Source organism: Saimiri boliviensis, chromosome X (genome assembly GCF_048565385.1).
Source record: "Saimiri boliviensis isolate mSaiBol1 chromosome X, mSaiBol1.pri, whole genome shotgun sequence".
NCBI classification, from domain to species: Eukaryota; Metazoa; Chordata; class Mammalia; order Primates; family Cebidae; genus Saimiri; species Saimiri boliviensis.
Window position 1 is genome coordinate 106865837 of NC_133470.1, and position 15264 is coordinate 106881100.

The 15264-nt window shown below is 50.7% G+C and overlaps 1 protein-coding gene across 8 annotated transcripts in view; it reads right to left on the minus strand.

Moving 5' to 3' along the window:
* Positions 1–15264, minus strand: part of BCORL1 (BCL6 corepressor like 1) — a 76449-nt gene that overhangs the window by 15454 nt on the left and 45731 nt on the right. For 7 of the 8 annotated variants that reach the window (XM_074392149.1, XM_039464117.2, XM_074392147.1 and 4 more), the window contains 5 exons: positions 14693–15079; positions 11041–11267; positions 7161–7382; positions 3672–3838; positions 1665–1810 (listed from right to left, as the gene is read on the minus strand). In XM_074392149.1, coding sequence (XP_074248250.1) covers positions 1665–1810; positions 3672–3838; positions 7161–7382; positions 11041–11267; positions 14693–15079 — 1149 coding nt within the window. The remainder of the gene's footprint in view (positions 1–1664; positions 1811–3671; positions 3839–7160; positions 7383–11040; positions 11268–14692; positions 15080–15264) is intronic. The other variant, XM_039464120.2, reaches the window with a different exon arrangement.

The following is a 15264-nucleotide window of genomic DNA, read 5'->3' on the forward strand; positions in this document are numbered from 1 at the left end:
AGGACAAATACCTGGATGAACATCCCAAAGCTGCTCTGCCCCTCAAGGACAGCGGCTTGGAAATGCAGAGCTGGAGGGAGGGAAAACAGAAAAGGCAGCCATCCTGCCCCAGCCTGGGAGAGGCTAGTCAGGCTGTGCAGGCTTGAGGCCCGTGCTCTAAGGTTTGGAGGGTATCTGGGCAGGAGTCAAGATCTCCCGTGACAGCCTCCCATTACCCACCCCCACCTCTTACCTAGTCCTCCCCTTCCACAGGGACCTTTACTTAGGTCCCCTTTGTTTCCATCATCAACTACTTGGTTAACCTTTGCTGCATAAACAAATGAGCCCCTGGAACTGTATCTCTGGGAGTGCAGAGGTTCGGAACTAACCAGGGCCAAAGCTTGGGTGAGAGGAGGGAGCAGCCTTGGGCCAAGCCTTACTCCTGTTGGCTCCCGGCCATAGTGGGGTTCTAACCGTAATACAAACACAGCAGCCTCCAAGGAGGTTCAGAGCTACAACTGCCAGCTGCTCCGTGGCTCAGGCCGTCTGAAGAAGTCATTGCTAGAGCAAGGGCCAAGCTGTGATGTCACTAAGAGGCGGGGTTCCTTTATTCAGAGGTCAAGTCTGAGGAGATTCCTACTGAGCATGCCCAAGCTAGACTTCCCTCCTTCCCTCCTCCCCCTGCCCAACTCTGTGGAGCTATCTAACTGCAGACAAACAGCTGCTATCCACTAATGAGAAAATAAATGCATGTTCGCTTGTGGCCCTTGCCATGGGCCTCAACACCAGACACTTTCCAGAAGGGGCAGGTGAGGGAGGAAAAGAAACGAATGGAAGGAAGGGGGACCCTGGGATGCAGCAGGAACATCGCAGTTCCCACAGGCAAGGGCTGTAAAGAACGAAGCTTTGGGAAGCGTCCCAGGGGTTCCATTTTGATCACAAACAAGAAGAATTGCAAACCGAAAAGCAAAATGCTAAGTGTCACTTCGTTGCAACTGACATCCCACTCAAAGCACAGGTCAACACATTCTGCCCCCGGCCAGGTCTATTAGTGGGGTTGCTGACCTACACAGAAGCCCACCTTAGATCCCTAGCTACTAAATGGGTCCCTGTGGGGCTCCCCAGGCCCTGAAGAGGATGCACACACTTGCAGTAAGGGGATAAGAGGAAATGGCCTTTGGGCTTTTTTAAGCAGACTGAGATTCTTGAGATCTTTGTTTATTTATATATATATATATATATTTTTTTTTTGAGACAGAGTCTCACTGTGTCGCCCAGGCTGCAGTGCAATGGCACAATCTCGGATCACTGCAACCTCTGCCTCCCAGGTTCAAGTGATTCTCCCTACCTCAGCCTCCCGAGTAGCTGGGATTACAGGTGCCTGCCACCATGTCTGGCTAATTTTTGTATTTTTAGTAGAGACAGGTTTCACCATGTTGGACAGGATGGTCTCGAGCTCTTGACCTCGTGATCCGCCCACCTGGGCCTCCCAAAGTCCTGGTTATTACAGGCGTGAGCCACTGCGACCAGCCAATTCTTGAGATCTTTGAAGGAAAGCATGTGAAGAGGGCAGATGTCCCTCTTGGGAGCTGTTCAGAGTGGAAGGAGATGAAGAAGACGCCCTCACAAGTTCAGGAATCAGAGGCTAGCCCCAAGGACAACAGCATCAATAGGACCATGCTTACCGCTGAGAAAGCGCTTCATGGTGTCGCTGCTGGCCAGCTTCATGGCTGTCTGACCTGAGTAGGTAGCCAGTGTGGGATCAGCCCCATAGGACAGCAGGAGCCAGATGGTCTCCAGGTTGTCGTTGACCACCGCGTCGTGAACTGGCCTGTGGAGGTGATACAGGGTGAGGATAACAAGACCCAAGTGGGAACTGGGGTGTCTACACTTCAGGCTCCCGTATTAGGGCAAAAAACTGAGCTGACCCTGAGGTAACCTTGGGGTAATATGGGTTAAGACTTAGGACAGCAGAACCACCTGTAGCCTTGCAACTCTCCACTACCATCTCTCCAACTCCTCCTCTCTCTGTGCCCCTTCTTCCTCCCTCCCATTACTCTCTCTCTCTTACATTTCCCTCACATCTTGGGACAGTCCCCATGGCACAATGTAGCTTTACTGGTGGTTGTGGAGTTCACTAGAGAATGGGTCCCTGACCTAGGATAAAGGCAAGGCAGCTGCACGGAAGCTGGGCGTAGTGGCTCACGCCTGTAATCCCAGCACTTTGGGAGGCCGAGGCGGGTGGATCACTCGAGGTCAGGAGTTTGAGACCAGCCTGGCTAACATGGTGAAACCCCGTCTCTACTAAAAATACAAAAATTAGCTGGGTGTCACCGCAGGCACCTGTAGTCTCATCTACTCAGGAGGCTGAGGCAGAACTACTTGAACCCAGGAGGCAGAGGCTGCAGTGAGCCAAGATTGTGCCACTGACACTGCACACCAGCCTGTGTGACAGAGCAAGGCTCCATCTAAAAAATAAAAAAGAGTAGCTGCAGAGTGATACGAACTGAAGGCCCTGGGTGACTCCCTGAGAGCAGAGATGAGCAGAAGGGCTCCACACGCCAGGCAGAAGCCAAGCGGAGCACCCTCCTGGATCTGCAGCTCCTGTCTCTAATTTGCCCAGGAAGTAGGCAAGTAGGCCCTCTGGTAGAACAGAGGAGAATGGGTACAATTTCTAGAAGACACAGCAGGTCTTACAGTGCCTAGAGATCAAATTTCAAAAATCAAACCTGGAATATTACCCTCAGGTCAGCCTCCCAGTTCCTATTCTGTCAGATAGGTCCCCCACCAGGATGAGTTGAGGGCAGCCCGAGTGGTCTTCCTAGTGACAGCTGCATGTGATGGAATGATCCCTAGACAACCGCAGCCTTCCATTAGTAACCAATGTGGCCTGGCCATCTGGGAACTAGCTCATTGGCCCCTGCCCTAAACTGGTTCCCTCTTGAGCCTGTAGAAGTCTTTCCAAGCCGGGCACAGTGACTCACGCCTGTAATCCCAGCACTTTGGGAGGCTAAGACAGGTAGATCACCTGAGGCCAGGGGTTCGAGACCAGCCTGGCCAACAATAGTGTAACCCAAAAAAATTAGCTGGGTGTGGTGGTCGGTGCCTATAATCCCAGCTACTAGGGAGGCTGAAGCAGGAGAATTGCTAGAACCTGGGAGGTGGAGGTTGCAGTGAGCCAAGATCACTCCATCGCACTCCAACCTGGGCAACAAGAGCGAAACTCCATCTCAAAAAAACAAAGAAGTCTTTCCAAAACTCCTCCTGTCAAGGCCTCTCTGCAACCCGCAGGCTGGTGTGCTGTGAAGGTTCAGGTTGTAGCAAGGTCTTTTTTGAGATGGAGTCTCAATCTGTCACCCAGGGTAGAGTGCAGTGATGTGGTCTCTGCTCACTGCAACCTCCGCCTCCCAGGTTCAAGTGATTCTCCCACCTCAGCCTCCTGAGTAGCTGGGATTACAGGCGCATACCACCACGCCCAGGTAATTTTTGTATTTTTAGTAAAGACAGGGTTTCACTATGTTGGTGAGGCTGGTCTCAAACCCCTGACCTCATGATCCGCTGCCCACCTCAGCCTCCCAAAGTGCTGGGATTACAGGCGTGAGCCACCACACCCAGCCAGTGAGCAAGGTCTTTTGAGTGAGGGGCTGAGATGGGAGTGAGGATGCGAACTGGGGGAGATGTAGCCCTCTTGCCTCGTGCCATCCTGCGCGCTGCAGTTCACGTTGGCCCCATGCTCCAGCAGGATGTTCAGGATGTCGGTCCAGCCTCGAGAACAAGCCTCATGCAGGGCTGTGTAGCCAGCATTGTCACGGTGATTCACGTCCTCGCTGTCTTTCTGGAGGCAGTAGAGAACAACATCCTGTGGGGACAGGGACAACTCTATGAGCAAAGAGAAGGCTAATTCTTGAACTTATCCCCCTGAGACTAAAAGCTCCCCAAATATCTGAGGAGTCTCAGAGCCTGCCCTTTATAGCAGGGTCACACTTCAAAATCTTTCATTAATAGCATCAGTTTTGAGCCGCCATTGCCAGGAACCCAGCTCTGGGCTGTTTCCTTGGCAGTGGAGAGATTTTTATATATATACGCAGTCTCACTCTGTCGCCAGGCTGGAGTGCAGTGGGGCAATCTCGGCTCACTGCAGCCTCTGCCTCCCAGGTTCAAGTGATTCTCCTGCCTCAGCCTCCCTAGTAGCTGGGGCTACAGGCACATACCACCATGCCTGGCTAATTTTTGTATTTTTAGTAGATGGGGTTTCACTTTGTTGGCCTGCCTGCTCTTGAACTCCTGACTGCAGATGATCCTCCCACCTCAGCCTCCCAAAGTGCTGGGATTACAGGCACGAGGCACCATGCCGGCCTGGAAAGACATTTTTTATGGCCAAGGACACTCATCTGGGTAGTGGCTGTTGAGGTGAGGTCCTCAGAGAGGCTGACCTGCCTGCCGACAGCTCAAGCACTCAGACCTCGACTCCCTGAGCTTGGCCAGCCAGCCCCAGACCAGGGAAATGAGACGTGGTGGAGAGCACAGCCTCCGGTGGCAATTCAAGAATAAGGAAGACAATTGTTTTAAGGATTATTCCTGGATGCCGGTCTCAGCAGGACCAACGTTCAAGCCAGGACAGTCAGTTGTAGCCCTTCGCTCAAATCAGAATAATCCAATATGCTGGGCGCGGTGGCTCACGCCTGTAATCCTAGCACTTTGGGAGGCCGAGGCAGGCAGATCACCTGAGGTCAGGAGTTTGAGGTCAGTCTAGCCAACATGGCAAAACTCCCTCTCTACTAAAATTACAAAAATTAGCCGGGTGTGGTGGCACATGCCTATAATCCCAGCTACTCAGGAGGCGGAGGCAGGAGAATCGCTTGAACTCAGGAGGCGGAGGTTGCAGTGAGCCGAGATTGTGTCACTGCACTCCAGCCTGGAAACAGGACAAAACTCCATCTCAAAAAAACAAACAAACAAACAAAAAATAAGGATAATCCAATAGTGCCATTCATCCACACTTTAATGACTTGCCTTCCTTGGGTTGAAATGATGATATGACTACAGGTGGGATCCCAGGGACCTGAAGCACCCTAGCTCACATGGGATGAAGCTGGGTGAATGAGTTGAGGTGGGAGGGGAGAGGGTGGCAGTGTTAATGGCTGCCTGGCTTTCCAACCAACGGACCCCACCACTGGACCATTGCCAGTCCTCTCTGGGGCACTGGGGAGATGGTCCACTCTACCCTTCTCCCTGGCCGCTCACAGGCTAGTTGGCTAGAGCGACTGTGTAGCCTTTGTCAGGGGTGCTGCTGCCAGTATATAGAAATTGTCAAGCTCCTTTACCAGGGAGAAAGCACGAGACTTCCCACCCTCCTCACCAGTACAGATGTTTGCCTCTTCCCCAAGGCCCAAGAGGGCTGCTTTCGCCCTCCCCGACAGGCTGCCCTAATGCTCCAGCCCTGTCCCATTGACCCCTCTGATGGTTTCCTGTTTGCTGGTTTGGCCCAGGGTACAAGACAATTAAATTAACCTTGATGGCAGAGATTGGTCTTAATTTTTGTTTTAGGTTTCCCTCAGCAGCTATCCAGGCACTCACACTAGGTGCTCATGAAAGATGGGCTGCTTGGCTGGGCGCAGTGGCTCACACCTGTAATCCCAGTACTTTGGGAGGCCGAATGGGCAGATCACCTGAGGTTGGGAGCCGAGACCAACCTGACCAACATGGAGAAACCCTGTCTCTACTAAAACTACAAAATTAGCCAGGTGTGGTGGTGCATGCCTGTAATCCCAGCTACCAGGGAGGCTGAGGCAGGAGAATCACTTGAACCCAGGAGGCAGAGGTTGTGGTGAGCTGAGATCACACCACTGTACTCCAGCCTGGGTGATAAGAACAAAACTCCATCTCAAAAAAGAAAAGAAAAGAAAAGGAAGATGGGCTGCTTGCCAGTGAGCAGTGAGACACTGTCATGTCAGCTCCCCAGGTCTGACCCGCCTGGCTGGGAGTGTGGCTGGTGTGAAACACATCAGGTATAGGGATAGAGAGCCTTAAAACCAAAGGCACACTCTGTAACTAACCCAGCAACTCCACTGCTAGGAGCAAACCCTGAGGAAATACTCCATATGGTGGGCAAAGATACACACTCAACAAAAATTGAGGAGCCGGACACAGTGGCTCATGCCTGTAATCCCAGCAATTTGGGAGGCCAAGGCAGGCAGATTACCTGAGGTCAGGAGTTTGAGACCAGCCTGACCAACACAGTGAAGCCCCATCTCTACTAAAAATGCAAAATTAGCCAGGCATGGTGGTACGCGCCTGTAATCCCAGCTATTCAGGAAACTGAGGCAAGAGAATCGCTTGAACCCGGGAGGCGGAGGTTGCGGTGAGCCCAGATCGCACCATTGTACTCCAGCCTGGGCGATGAGAGCAAAAATCTGCCACAAAAAAAAAAAAAAAGTGGAGAACAATGGAAATGTCCAGGGCATAACGTAATTATGGTGAATGAGTCAGTCTTCACCTACCCTGGGACTTGGGAATCAAAAGACCTTGGTTTGAATTCAGACTCTGATGTACATAGTAGTTGAGTGATCTCGGACATATCATTGAACATTGCAAAGCCTTGATTTTCTCACCTATAAAATGGGGATAATAAATCTACTCCATTGGCTTACTATGGAGATTAAATGATTTAAAGTAATCAAGGCTCTTAACATGACAAAAAAAAGTGCTCAATAAATGCCAGCGTCCTTTCTTGCCTACTTTCTAATCTATAGAGAAGCAGTATAAGGTGGGGTTAGCTCCACCTCGCCCCTCAAACATACTCCTGGCCCCTCTGCTAGAGACTGAAAAGAGGAGAAGCTGGAGGAGGAGTGAGCAATAAATCACTCCTCATTCCTTTCTGAGTTGGGAAACCACCATACAGAGAAATTCAAGGCAACGTGGAAATCCAAAAAATCTATTCCTGGTCTAGGAATATATTGCATGATACCGTTTCAATTGCATTCATCCCAAACTGACATTCAAATAAGCTTGCATTCTCACACACTGAGATCCAAGGGATGAGGGGCAAGGCAGCCCCAGGGCAATCTGGGCAGTGGAGGGAAGCCAGCCTTGGTTCAAGCACCAGAAGAGCCCATGGAGAAAAGCTTCTTCATGAATGCTCAGGCCAATGGCACCCTGTGGTCACTGGAGAAGTCCCTTACCTTATAGCCAAGGCGTGCCGCCCTCTGCAGGAGGGTCTCACCAGCATTTTTGTTCACTATGAGCCGACGCGCCTCTGGGGGAATCTGCCGGGCTGTGGGTGACTCCGAGGCCTCCTCTGAGCTGGCACTTCGGGACTTAGAGGGTGTACATGGTTCTGTGGGTTTCACTGGGGTGGGAGATTTGGGAGATCGTGTCTTCTGCTGGCTCCAACGACCTTTGCCCTGGAAAGCAGAGATGCAGTCCTAGGTCAGGTCAGGCAGCTTATCTATTCCCCAGGGTCATTGCTGCTCAGTGCCAAGGCCATCTCACCTCATCTGTGTCCGTGCTGTACTTTGCTTACATTACCCCAAATGGCCGAGACTACTGTCAGGTTTGAGGCCAGAGGCTGGGCCAGACACCAACCATGTGAGGTCCCTCCAGTATCAACACAGGTTCCCTTGACTTTCTAGCCAGTGGGAAGATATGAGGAGAATCAAATGCTCAACCCCATAAAACAAAGAATGCCACAGGAATTGTAAATCAGAGATTGAGGGGATATCCCAGCTTCTCTCAAGACTCTTCATGTCTTCTTTACCTGCCTCAATCCCCATTTATTGAGGTTTTTACAAGTCCTATCTGTAAACAGGCAGAAGCGAACTCAGAGTAAAGAGAAATGAGACAGCTCTTTTTTTTTTTTTTTTTTTTTTAATTTTGAGACCGAGTCTTACTTTGTCACCCAGGCTGGAGTGCAGTGGTGTGATCTCTGCTCACCACAACCTCCACCTCCCAGGTTCAAGTGATTTTCCTGCCTCAGTTTCCCAACTAGCTGAGATTACAGGCATGTGCCACCACACTTAGCTAATGTTTGTACTTTTGGCAGAGACGGGGTTTCACCATGTTGGCCAGGCTGGTCCCGAACTCCTGACCTCAGGTGATCCACCAGCCTTGGCCTCCCAAAGTGTTGGGATTACCGACGTGAGCCACGGCACCTGGCCACATTATTACAACAAATATTTGTTGACCTGATTCAAGCCAGCCATGTGCAGAGCCCTGGATGGCCAGAAAAGTTGCCTAGAAAGACATGAAGTCAGGAAAGGAGCAGTAGAGAAGAAGAGATGAGGGCTGGAGGCATTTGTTTCCTCTGGTCAATCCCAAGACAGCGAGAAGCCACGATCAGTCCCCATCCTGAAAGGGCAGAGAGGTACAAGCCCTAGCAGGAAGGCACTAGCTATGAGGGTACAAAGCCGCTTTATCGCCAGGAGGATAGAGTGTACAATGGCAGGACTAGAGGATGCTGGGTAAAGTACCTAGGGTTTCGCTAAGCCAAGCCAGGAACAAAAGGGTGACTCTCCCTTCTGGAGGCCAAAGCTGCCAGAGAGCAGCAGCGAGGCAAACTGCCTGGGAGGAGGAGGAGCAAGAATAAGTGGGGGGATCCCTCCCCCTCTTCCTTTCCCCTGGCTCTGAGCCCCCGTGGGAAGAAGCCCTTGGCCAATGCCCTGCTTTTAGTGTTGCAGGAGCGTTCCCTGCCCTCCCCCACCCTTGCTTCCTGCTACAAAGACCCGTGCCATGGGGGCAACCAGAGCAGGTGGTGGTGACTGGGAGAGAAAGGAAGGCCATGGGGAGGGACAAAAACCTCTCCAGGAAAACATTGCAGCAGACGCACTGCCAGGCAGAATAACCAGACAGAAACATGTGCATGTGCTGCTAAATCTCCGGCGCTGGTTACCTTTGTGTGGGCCAGGGCCATCCATCTGAGTGTCTGGGGAGGCACTGGGGAAGGGGAGTGGGAGCAGGAGCCTGGGATGCCCACCTTTTGCCAGCACTGCTTGGGGTGGCAGCATTTTCTGTCCAACTGCCCCCCACCCCCCAGTGTCTCCCGGAAACAAACAAACAGAAGCCACCCATTCAGAGCCTGAGAGACATATGGAACGAGCCAGGGCTCCAGAGGCAGACAGGCTTGCTTCACGTCCCAACTCTGTCCTCAGGACCACCCAGCAACCTCACACGAGTCCCGTAACCTCCTTAAGCCTCAGTTTCCCTGCTACAAAATGAGGATAATAAAGGTGCCTACCTCCAAGTGCCACTGCGGGAATGAAGAGTGACAACATGAATGAACTGCTTAGCACAGACCAGAGTTCCCTGCTCTTTCCCTGGGCCCCTGTCCTCCCACTCTAGGGGGTCAAGAGAAGGAACACTGCTACCCTGCCACACCATGCCTCTGTTCCCTCATTCTTGCTTCCGCCCGAAGCACAATGATGTACAGCAACCCTCGGAGAACACTTTATGGTTATCAAAGCCTGTCACAGACATTGCTTCCTTTGGTCCCCCAAGCACCCTTGTGAGACAGAAAGGGCATGAAGCAGCAGCTCCATTCTTCAAGATGAGGAAATAAGCTCGAGTCCTGTCTGAGATGGAAAGAGGTTCTGGGAGGGGGAAGGGGAAAGGAGAGGAGATGAGCACCTGGGGCTCCCACCTCTTGCTAGTGCCATTCGGGGATCCCAGTAAGAATCACGACCACCAAAGCGCCAGGCACGATGGCTCACGCCTGTAATCCCAGCACTTTGGGAGGCCAAGGTGGGCAGATCACTTGAGCTCAGGAGTTTGAAAATGGCCCGGCCAACATGGTGCAACCCAGTCTCTACTAAAAATATAAAAATTAGCCACTCGTGGTGGCAGGCGCCTGTAGTCCCAGCTACTCACAAGACTGAGGCAGGAGAAACGCTTGAACCCAGGAGGCAGAGGTTGCAGTGAGCTGAGATCGTGCCACAGTACTCCAGCCTGGGCAACAGCGTGTGACTCTCTCTCAGAAAAAAAAAAAAAAAAAAAGAATCATGACCACCAAAACAAGCTGAAGATGGCTTTTTGGTTTTGGCTGTCAATGACAAACACATATTATGAGTATACATTTGAACCTGGACTCACACTTCTCTCAAATGTAAAGTTCACCCAAGTTAAGGACTGATTTTTCTAAGGATACAACATGCAACCTAACACCAACAGCATGAATATCAGACATAAAAGAGATGTTGATTTGGGATGGGAGTTTTAGGAATGCTTGCCTGGCATTGGTGACTGCCTGCTCACTCACTCCTATGCTTCCACGAGAAGCTAAAGAATTAAGGAGCAGGGGAGGGGAAGAGTAGCTAGAACCTGGGCCTCAGTGGAATTCCTTCAGCCCCACCCTCAATCAACCTTTGTCTGGGACCTTACGATCGTTTCTCCTACAAGTTGTTTTCCACCTTGATTGACTCAGAAAGTTCCATGATTTGTTTCCAGTAAGTTAAACCCAGACAAAAGCTTCTTGATTGGATGTTAGCAAGCTACTCAGGCCAACATCCGGCCATATGCTTTAACTCTTCCTTAACTCAAAGAAGATTTAAAGATTGTAGTAGAGGAGGCTGGTCAAGATGGCTCACACCTGTAATCCCAGCACTTTGGGAGGCCAAGGCAGGTGGATCACCTGAGGTCAGGAGTTTGAGACCAGCCTGGCAACATGGCAAAACCCTGTCTCTACTATAAGTACAAAACAGACAGGCGTGGTGGCAGGCACCTGTAATCCCACTACTCAGGAAGCTGAGGCAGGAGAATTGCTTGAACCCGGGAGACAGAGGTCGCAGTGAGCTGAGATCACGCCACTGTACTCCAGCTTGGGTGATAAGAGCGAGACACCGTCTCGAGCAAGATGCCAAAAAAAAAAGATTGTAGAGGAAAAGCCATCACGGGCCAGACCTTAGTTAACCATAACTTCAGTTTCCATTCTTCCAATCCACCCCCACCCCTCTGAGAACTAGTTTGAGAATGCCTTACTAAATATGGGTTAATTTGATCCTCCCCATCCCCTCCCTCCCTCCTGCCTCCTCTGTCCCACACCTGGTACAATCCCCCTTGACAGCAACACACCTTTGCCTCTTCTGAGACGTTTGCCATGTGCTTGGTCTTGCACTTTCGTTTTCCTGATGGCTTTTCTGAATTTTCAAGGCAGGCTGGCTCCTCCAGGTTATTTGGGAGGAAACCATTTGGTGAATCCGAGATCCCCTGGGCTTTGCTGGGCAAGAGGAGGTTCCTGTTCCTGAGGCGGTGCTCCAAACTTTGGGAGGAGGAAGTCTTCTGCTTACGGGCCTTTAAATCTGAAGGCAAGAAACAGGAAAGAATAGATATCAGAGAAATGGAACACAGAAAAGCAATGCCTTCCTCTAAGATGAATCAGAGGACTTTGTATAACTATCAGCTATCGGTATCTAGTGCAGCGCTGACTATACCACTAAATGCTTCTTGAATGAACACACTGTATTTCAACATCAAAGTCCCTCCTCTACAAGCAGGAGACAGCTCCCAGCCCTGCCAGCAGGGGGCGGCCCATCTGGCCAGCCCCAAGATGAGGGTAATTTTAAGAGGATTTTTCCCATGGCCCAGAGCAAATCAGAATTCCTTTTCACTTTTTTCCCCATTCCCTTTGTCTCTTTCTCCAGTCCTGTATGGAAGCAAATCTGACGGCGCTGCTGATGTTAAATATCAAGTACACGGGGAAGAGGGAGGAGAGGGTAGAGGGCTGCCCTCATGGCCTCAGCTTTACCCACCTAACTGCCCCATATGTCACTTTCCGAGGACACAAAGGTCAAAGCTACAGGAACTCCCTAAAACTAGAAAGCACCATGAGCCTACTTAGCTGGCAGTCATGGGCAGAAACCTGCTGCCCTTTCTGGGTGAAAATCAAGTCACTGGTGTCACTGGAACACACTAGCAACATCTCTAATTTAGCCACAGCTTGCTGAACAAAGCACATTCTAATTTCAAAGAGGCCTGCCGGGAACTCCATTATCAAGAGCTTCATCCCACAGGGTCTGTCCTAACCCCATGTGTAGGGGCGACTGATTGTTTGTTTAGCCTCGTCTCTCAAGATCAGTACTACTTGGCTTGGCCATCAAGTGTGACTGGCTGGGCACAAGTCCTAATTGCTCTGAGCCTCAGTTTCCATATCTGTAAAATGGGGAGAATATAATCTACATCACAGGAGTGGTATGAGAATTAAATAAGGTAATACATGCAAAACCCCTTTCAAAAAATGTTATAACAAGTCAGGCATCACTACTGTGTTATTTAAGCACAAGCTCTTGAGGTACAGCCATGCCCACGTGTTATCATCCCCAAAGGAATGAGCACCATGCCTAAAAATTGGTGAAATGAAGGAACTGAGATCGAAGAGTCCTCAATTCGCTTCCCCCAACCCTGACACAGGCTCTCACGTGTGACATTGCCAAAGGCAGATCCAGATGTGGGAATCATCATTCCAGCATGAGGAGTTGGCTCCAGTTTATGCACAGTTGCTGGAAGGCCAGCTGTCATGCCACCTTTTCTCCCAGCTAGCTCCAGGCCACTAGTGGGGCCTCACAACCTGTCTGTGAATTGCTATACTATATGGTCTCTAATAGCACTTCCAGCCAGGATGTTCTAAACTCAGGCTTTTGGTGCAACACATTTGGGCTGAGGCAAAAGAGGAAGGAACAGAACCATGCCTTGTGAGGACCCCAGGAAACATGAGGAAGTCATATTACAGTGTTCAGTGCTACAGGCAAAGAAATGGCCCCCCACCTTGTTTACCCAGGGCAGGGCAGGCTCTGGTGTTTGTTCAATTGCAGAGAAGTGAAGGCTTTATAGTAGCCCACAAAGGACTAAAGAACGGAGGTGGCAGGTGTGTGAGTGGAAGTAGTTCTTCCTACCTGCTCTGCAGGTCAAGAAGGGAGATAACCAAGATCGGGATGAAAAGAAAGGTCAGAGGGCACTGGGTGCTGTGGCTCATGCCTGTAATCCCAGCACTTTGGGAGGCTAAGGCACGTGGATCACAAGGTCAGGAGTTCAAGACCAGCCTGCCAAGATGGTGAAACCCCATCTCTACTAAAAATCAAAAAAAAAAAAAAATTAGCTGGGTGTGGTGGTGGGTCCCTGTAACTACTCAGGAGACTGAGGCAGAGAAATGCTTGAACCCAGGAGGCGGCGGCTGCAGTGACCTGAGATTGGCCTTTGCCAAATTCCTGCACGAAGATGCCATTAACAGAACTGGAGGAAAGTGACCAGACCACACGCCAAATCCAGCTGCCTCAAAGCAAAACCCTTAGAAACATCCATGGAGGAAGAATGACCTACTTTCCAATAACTAGAGCTGCCCCCAAATCAAGTAAGATGCCTCGATGGGTGGTGGTCTCTGCATTACTGTAGGTGTGTTCATGAAAAGGCTAGCTGGCTACCTGTCAAGAATGCTGTGGAGATCTCTATCTCTGCATTGGCTGGCAAACTGGACCAGGTAACCTTGAGAGTCCTTCTGGTTCCAGGCGCCAATACATTCCACAGGAAGCTTCCATGCTAGAAAACCAGCTGCCATTAGAGAAGATTAGGTGATACACAAAAGCTCCTCTTCATCCTAACACAAGTGGCTGAGGCCAACAGCTTGACAACTCATTCCTGACCAATCCATTATTGCTCTAGCAGAAGACAGAGAAAATTGTCCCCACTCTGTCACATAGTTGATGAAAATTAGCTCAATTATTCTCTTGAATGTAGAGATTGGTATTATACATGTATCTCCTCTTAAACAGAGCTGGAAATGAGGTTAAGCCGTCTTTGCATTATAGCAAACCTGGAATCTACTACCCACTCAATATGGGGTTATTCAGTTTTAGCTAATAAGGAGACAGTGGATGTTTACCAGCAGCTCAGGATGAATACATTATAGGAGGCAATCAATTCCTGCTTCCAGGATAGAGGTCAGAGAATGAGAGTGACAGACAGAGGTGTTCTTATAAAACCCAGAGATGTGCTTTTTGCTCATTTAGAATCCACTACAGGAATGAGCTTGAACAGTGCTCAGGAGAACATAGTGATATTAGCGTCTTGTGACAGTCTGTGCCTCCGGGACGATATATCACAGCATTTGATGTGGTCAGAGAAAGCCTGGTTTTCTCTTTGGGCTGCCTGCCTTCTCAACTCGGGTCCAACAAAAATGATGCCACTTTGGGTCACCTCAAAGCTTCACTCCGCTTCTGAATAATAATTGCGGCTTTAATGGAAAAGCAATGCTGTGCCCGTTTCTACTTGAAGTTCTTCTGTTGGTTTGAAGAACCGAGTGTACGTCTTTTTAGCTTAGAGGCTGCAAGCATCCCCGATGCCCTCTGTCTTCTTGAACCCAAGATTCTAGGAGAGAGAACCCATCCTCCCAAAAGACTCGACTCCCTTAAGCCAACCAGAGAGAACTCCCTGGTATCCAGTTGTCCCATGCCAAGGATGTCACCGAGGCCTTGCCCACAGGTTCAGACTTCTATAAGAAATTGGAGGGCTTGGGCCTTCATGTCTCCGCTCACCTGCAGGCCGGTCCGAACTCATTCAATGTCAACCCAAAGCCAAAGGCCCGCGGTTGGAGTTGAGTGACCCCCTCTGGCAGCTGGAGATCATAGCACCGGGTTTCTCTGGGTCCCGAAGCCTTTGGCTGGTGTAGAGATGCCCGAGGGTTCCCAGAAGCCAAACAGGCTGCGGCAACAGCAGGGCCCCCGGCCAGCCTTACCTGCTCTCCCTTTCCGCCGCTGCTCGTCTTCTTGCTCCGTCAGGTACTCCCCAGTCTGATATTTTCGGCTCTTCTGCCGTCTTCGCTTCTTCCTCTTCAGCAGGCCTTCCTCCTCTTCCTCCTCCTCCTCATTGGTGTCCCACATTTGCCGGGCACCCTCTGTCCTCCAGGGCATTTCTCGGGCTCGCCACAGGTGCCTTCGGCCCTGGTTCAGCAGAGACTTGTCCTGGGCATGGTGGCTGCGATACTGGGTGTCCTGTTCCGTCTTTCTCACCTTTCGACGCTTAGCCGGGCTGGGGGCTACCTCCTCTTCTTCTTCTGTGGGAAAAACTTCCTGGCTTCCCATGTCACTGTCTGCCATGCCAGCAAAGGAGCTACAGATGCTTCCTGTGGACGGGATGTACAGAGGATGGTCAGGTACTTCTTCAAAGGATAAAGCATGGTGTCGAAGTGCATGCCCTGGACTAGGAGTTTGAAGGTCTGGGTTCAGGTTCAGGCTCTGCCAGTTATTAGCTGTACCCTTCAGGAAAGTTCCTTCAGTGCAGTCTCCTCGTCTATAAAATGGGGATACT